At 25.4% G+C, this 6886-nt stretch overlaps 2 protein-coding genes across 2 annotated transcripts; one reads left to right on the top strand and one right to left on the bottom strand.

The window, feature by feature from the left end:
* Positions 1–3247: 3247 nt before the first annotated feature.
* Positions 3248–3880, bottom strand: LOC145835398 (histone-lysine N-methyltransferase SUV39H2-like). The gene has a single exon (XM_082942972.1). The coding sequence runs from the start codon at positions 3878–3880 to the stop codon at positions 3248–3250; it is 633 nt and encodes a 210-aa protein (XP_082799098.1).
* Positions 3881–5232: 1352 nt separating this feature from the next.
* On the top strand, positions 5233–6519 carry LOC145835390 (putative histone-lysine N-methyltransferase set-23). Its single transcript, XM_082942960.1, has 2 exons — positions 5233–5721; positions 5884–6519. The coding sequence occupies exons 1-2, from the start codon at positions 5233–5235 to the stop codon at positions 6517–6519; spliced, it is 1125 nt and encodes a 374-aa protein (XP_082799086.1).
* The last annotated feature ends 367 nt before the right edge of the window (positions 6520–6886 follow it).

Here is a 6886-nt window from a genome sequence, read left to right as displayed (position 1 = left end):
ATTAACTACTAAAACGGAAAAAAAAATTGAAACTGTAAAACTATTTAATTTAAACTCTCTCGTTTAGTTCTGATAAATTGTCTAAGAAAACATAAAGGATAAACAACTTCCAGAAAAATCGTTAGCCTTAAAACTAATGTCAATTATTAAAATTATAAAGTTTGTTACGAAATTATTGCATAGTAATAGTGCTCATTGAACAGCATTGTTGCCAGTGAGACAACTATCAACATGATGCCAAAAGTAAACTTTTTTTATACAACTCTAATAATTTAATTGTTTTGTTTATGATACTAACAACTAGCCAAAAGTACTTAGTCAAAAACTGTTATTTAAACTTTTTGAACCCAAGTCTTGGTTTTATTGAGTACGAACAAACTTAATTAAGTGAAACTTAGAAAATGTGCATAAAAATCTTTATTTTTGTATTTGATTATCAAAACTAAATATATTATAAAAACTTTCTAATAAAGTTAACTCTATTAATAAACGATTAGATAAACTTATACGAATATTAAATAAAATGATCTAATCGCTTATTAGACTACACTAATTAATATTTTGTTTTTATTGTAAGACAGAACAAAAAAGAAGTTCTGACTCTGTTTTCAGTCTTAAAAATCATAGATAAAAGTTGTCTAAATTTTTATCTAAAATTTTTATCTAGTTAGTTAGTTTTAAAGTATCAATCTAAAACAAATTTTAGTACATATTTTGTGCACACATTCTTAAAGCAAAATTGTTATGCTTTTTAAGTTATATATTTATACAAACAAAAATAAGAATAGATGTTGTAAGTAATGTTTACTATCAAAAATGAAAAATGTTTTTAATGAATTATTTAACTTGTTGGTTACAAACAATTAAAATCTTTAATTTTTCATTTTCTTTTATTTTGAAATACAGTGAAAAAATATTTTCTCACTTATCTACTGTTAAATGTTATTCTCAAGTACTGTTTTAAGCAAAATATAATAGTCTTTACTATAATGTTTATAAATAAAGTTAACTAAATAAATAAAGATAACTTTAAAAAAGATCTACACTACTTTTTAATTTAAGTAGGTAAATATAAATATTAATTTACATATACTTTAAAAAGATATAGTAGTATTTTTAGTATTTATTCATGTAAATAACATTTTTCTACGAGTATTTTTAACAATTAAAAAATATGAGTTTTAAGATTTGTTATCATAAATTTTCTCAATATAAATATATTAAATTACAACCACATGCTTAAAGTAGCTTTAATTTCTTTTTATTGATTAATTTAAGATTATTTTTTGTACAAGCTATTTTAAGTACAGTTTTTTCAAACAACTGAATTTTAAAAAGTAATTTAAACTGAATAATAAATTTTATTTTATGTTTATTGTTGTCTAAAATTTAAACTTGACTTCACTTTTTTTTTGATTTATAAAAACAACCTTTTAAAACCTTTTACAACATTTAAAATTTAGAGTGGCTTGTAGCAAAACTAATAAAAAAAAAATTACTAAGTATGATGTACTCAATTTTTTTTTGTTTTTATACATTTGAATAAAAGTAATAATAATTTTGAAGATAAAAAACATAAAAGTTTTAAAAATAGTTACTAATATGAGAAAGTTCATAAAAATAAGAGTTTTTTACTACTTAATGAAGTCTACAAGCAATTATTTAAAAATCAGATCTTTTAATGATTTATTAAAGCTAACTTTTAATGATTAAAAAAGTCTACTCCTTTTTTTTATTTTAAGTTTAAATTAAATTATCAGTGTTTAACTAGTTATAAACATAACTGTTAGATATCCAAACTAGATTAGTTTAATTTACTTAAATTTGTAAAATATTTTTTTTGTTAATTTTAAACATCTAGCTACTAAATTTGACAGCAATTTTAACGTGAACTTAATTTTTTTGTACAAATATGATATTTATATTTAACAAATACAAACAAATATTTTATGCTGTTCTAAATTAGTAAAAATACAATTCTTAAACATGTAATAAAAAATAATTTATTTTTTTTTTAATTTTTATAAATAATCATTAAGGAATCCTTGAACCGGATAATTGAAACGTTATTTTAATATTTTCCAAACTTACATCTCGTAAACAGACTACGATTTCTAAATTTTAAATTCAAAGTTATTTTTTAAAAACAATCAAAAACACAAAAAATATTATTATCAATTTAAGTTTTGATACAATACTGCTGTGATGCATACATAATCAACAAATAAAATAAGACTTTATCTACTATGGTCAATATACAGAAGAGAAAATTTTTCTATTATAGGGGCTAGACTTTACTAATTTAGAGTTTTAATTTTCATTATAGTTCTAAAAACCTAAAAAAAATACTACGTGTAAAATTTTAGAGAAAACTACAACTTGTTTAATTAAACATTATAATGATTAAGACTTGTGAATAGTCTTTTATAGTTTTTTGCTACCAATAATATACGTAAAAACCAATTTAACTATATTGACAAACCCTTTGTTCTTAAAAGTTCGATTTATTTGTATAAATAAAAACTACAACTTATAAATATTTTCGTTTAGCTAACATGGTGTTCATAAATCTGCTATAAAATTTGATTAGAAGCGTTTTAACTCTTGTAAGATGTACTATGTATATATAAGACATGAGTCAATATTTTGTTACAAGAGTATAAATTATAATATTATTATAATGTAATCTACACTAAAACTATGAAATAAATTATTATCGAAACAATTTTAGCTTCTAAATAGCATTAATTGTGAATAAAACAATACTGAAATCAGGTAACTAAGGCACAATATAAGGGAAACTAGCATTTTTTACTCAATTAGGCGATAATAAAAAATAAGTTAGGAAATGCATAACTAAATTAAAAAAGTTTTTTTTGCAGTACAAAATATATTAAATAGTTAAATCACCAATTGAAATATTACTTAGACTTGTTAGAAACTTATTAACTGAAAACTTTTATTCAGACTTTGTCTTTATTTTTTATTTAAATAAGGTTTGACTAAAGATGTAAAACTTGCGGTTAGATAGTCACTTACTTTTTACACCTTGTTATTAGTTTCTACAAGACGCTTCAGTGTGTGTTTTCAACTTGACGTTAAATTAAATTTGAAGTTTAATTCAAATTTTTAATAAAAAAAGATTTTATTGCTAAACATAACACCATGTAGACAACAAAAATGCTTTAAACAAAGTAACGAAAATACTTCACAAAAAAAGTTAGATAATCAAATAAACAAAAATTAATCAATTTTTGCAGTGGCCACATTTGCACACTATAGCTTTTCCCCATCCGTAATTCCAAGTGAGCTCTTCCCCTTTATTAATGTCAACTTTGGCGAAAAAGGCCACTCTACTAAACATTGACTCCTTGTCAGTGTTCACTTCAATAAACTGCATGTTCGGTTTGCAAGAAGTGTTGAAAAACCTCGCTTCGTTTCCGCTAACGGTTGGATCAATGGTAAAGCCGGAATCTTTTTTTTTGTTAATAAGTATGTTGAGAAAGTAATTATTCTTCAGATTTTCATACTTATTTTTGCGTCTTTCATATTCATCTTTATATATTATCTCTCCGCAATACTCTGATATGTAAGTACCTCTTTTGATTTTTTCCTTTGTTTTGATGCCCCAGCCTCTATCCAAGGTTCTAAAAAGGCAAAGCTTACAGTTGCTTCCTTTTTGCACAACTCGATTAATGTATTCTACGACTTTCTCTTTACTGCTGGATTTTTGTTTAGGTGTTGCAGGAGTCAACTTTTCACGAGTAAAAGTTTTATACCATATTTTCACAGGTTTGTTCGCAATTCTAGTTGATCTTCTAAATGACATCAGTGATATAAAAACAGCTGTTGATGAACCAAGTAGTTTTTTGGAGTTCATATTTGTGTACATAGAAAAAATTTTTGTAACTTATTGTTTACTGTAATATCACTCAATTTACTTAATCTTTTTTCAGAACCATTTAAGGTGAATTTTTTTTTTAGAAAAAAACTTAAAACTAAACAATATTTTTAGAAGTTAAAATTACGTAAAAAAAATTGAAGTTTATCAAACGTATGAATTTTTAACTTTATTTTAAAATAAGTAACGATAAAGTAAAACTATAATTAAATAATTATAATAAATTATAAATTATAATAATAATAAAATTAAATAATTAACAAAAAATTCAAGAACTATACGTTTACTTTTACTTAACTCATTTTATAACTACAAGCTGACTCCATTTAAGTTGAATATTTCAGATTTATATGCAACCATCTATTTCATAACATTTTTTTTCAACGTAACTCGTGAACAACAAGTTTTAAAGCATGCTCAGAAAAAAAACTTACATAGTTTAAATTAACTTTTTATTTATTATAACAAAATATTGTTGTGCAAACAGGGTGTTCTTTAAACTGTTAATCAGTTGTTGATAGTTCAATTATAGATAGGGATACGTTAATAGCATAGAAACAATGTGTATAGCTATTTATTTTAATTTAAGTTTTTATTTGTTAACTTTACTTAAGATCTTTTATTGTATTGACATTAAAATATCTTAACCCTAAAAGTTGCTTAACAGCTGTACTTGTAGTTAAAGTTTACTAAACCATTATCTGTATGAATAATAAACTATGTTTATGGTTTTTTTTTAACTTACCGTTCTGTTAGATTTAAAATAAATAATACAAACTGTGTTACTTACATCATGTTATTAGTTATAAAAACTTAGTATTTAGTTCACTCATTTACAAGCATAATCTGATTGTACCATAATCTGATTGTAATCAACAATTATACTATGTCCAATCAATATAAATAAATAATATCACATTCTAAAATATTACCAAAAAACTTTATCTGTGTTATCTGTGTTATTTTTCTAAGTAACAGTATTTTGATCAAAGTTAAATTATTTCAATATACAAAATCACAATGCTTTTTATTTATAACAATCTTTAACATTTTTTCTATGAAAAACAGTTTTATGTATGATATAGTAGAAAGTTGTTAAAACTGTATAGTATTATTTAAAGTTATCATTTAGGCTTTAAACTTAAACATTTTTTACATATATAATGGGTACAAAACTAAACTACATTTACTGCGTCGTAAATATATTTAATAGAATAACTTCTTCTATTATAAATTTTGTTGATATAAATTATATACTACTAGAGAAAATAATTTAACCTTCGTTTTATTTTTAATTTACAAATACTTTTCCACAGCTATTTTTTATCGTGATGCAAGAAAAAAATTCAAAAGAAATTGCCGAGATACTACTATCAATGTGGACTCAATGTTTTCCTCCTGAATACTTCCTCCCGCCCATCAGTGTAACACCTGAGAGAAAATCCAACAATAAGAAGAAAGTCGTAGAATACATCTCTGACTACACATTTAAGGATGGGAGCTTGCAGTTTAGAGTCAAGTGGAAAGGATTTCCTCAGAGCAGTTGGGAGTGGAAAAAACGTGATTTTTTTCGCAATGAAGATCTTAGAAATTTACTACAAAATTTTCTGAAAGACTACCGGAAGAAGTATCTGCTGTACTGCACTGACAAGAACCACGAGAAAGATCTTTTAAGAGACGACATTAATTTTGAAGAGGCTTTTGCAAAGATGAGCTTATTTGGTGCCCCAAAGTATAGATATAAAAACGAAGAGAAGACCTTCAAGTTTACTTCTGATTACGAAATTGAAAAGTACAATATTAAAAATCATTTAAAAAGGGTAAAGGATAAAATGAATTCTTAATTAGAACCACAGAGTGATTTTGAAATTGAAAACGAAGTCGATAATGAAGAATTACCGTCGTATTTAGAATGGACAAAAAATTACCCAGATGTAGATGCATTTCCGAAAACAACTCAAAATGATAAATTATATATTAAGTCATGTAATTGTAACAATAACTGCCTAATCGGACCCGATGAAGGGAGAAACAAGAAACCCGTTGAATGCTGCCTCTATCCCGGAAACAGTTATGAATTAAACGGAAGAGTCAGACTTGTTAGGATTGATAATTTGCTTTTTGAATGTGATTCCAGCTGTAGTTGTGACGAAACAAAATGTCTCAATCGAGTTGTGCAAAAAGGAAGCAACTGCAAGCTTTGTCTTTTTAAAACCTTGGATAAAGGCTGGGGCGTCAAAACACTTAAAAAAATTAGAAAAGGCACTTACATATCAGAGTATTGCGGAGAAATCATAAAAGAGGATGAACACGAAAAGCGCAAAAAAATTTATGAATATTTGGAAGATGGGTATTTCTTTAATATGACCGATCTGAAAGGAAAAGCTACAGGGTTTTTCATTGATCCAACCGTTGTAGGAAACGAAGCGAGGTTTTTCAATCATTCTTGCAAACCGAACATGCAGTTGTTTCACGTGAACACTGACAAGGAGTCCAAGTTTAGCAGGATTGCGTTTTTCGCCAAATTGGACATTGAAGAGGAGGAAGAGCTTACTTGGAATTACAATGGAGATTTCCTGGATTACTTAGATTGCAAATGTGGCCACTGCAAGAAATGATTCTGTTTCTGTTTTGTTGCTCAAGTATCTTCGTTTTGTGAAATATATGATACATTCCTTTTTTAAAAGCTTTATTGCTTTATACTTTCGTTCGGTATCTCTATTTTTTTTTTGTCTTACAGTAATTGTGCTTTATAATGCAATAAAATCCTAATTTGTTATAAATTAGTTTTGGCAGCCAAAGTATTTATTTATTTGCGTAATATCAGGACGTTACTCACACTTTAGCAGCTTATAGAAACTGTATTAGAATTAAAACAAAACCTCTGGTCTTTTGTACAGACTTAATACAATTTAATAAACCATATTTATACTGTAGTAAAAAAGTCAAACATTATTTACTACTTTACTTTAAGTATTTTCATTT

The sequence above is a fragment of the Thalia democratica genome, chromosome 1, assembly GCF_965202585.1.
Source record: "Thalia democratica chromosome 1, ktThaDemo2.hap1.1, whole genome shotgun sequence".
Lineage (NCBI taxonomy): Eukaryota > Metazoa > Chordata > Thaliacea > Salpida > Salpidae > Thalia > Thalia democratica.
The sequence above is the reverse complement of the archived record's forward strand: the minus strand, read 5'-3'. Positions and strand labels throughout refer to the sequence as shown.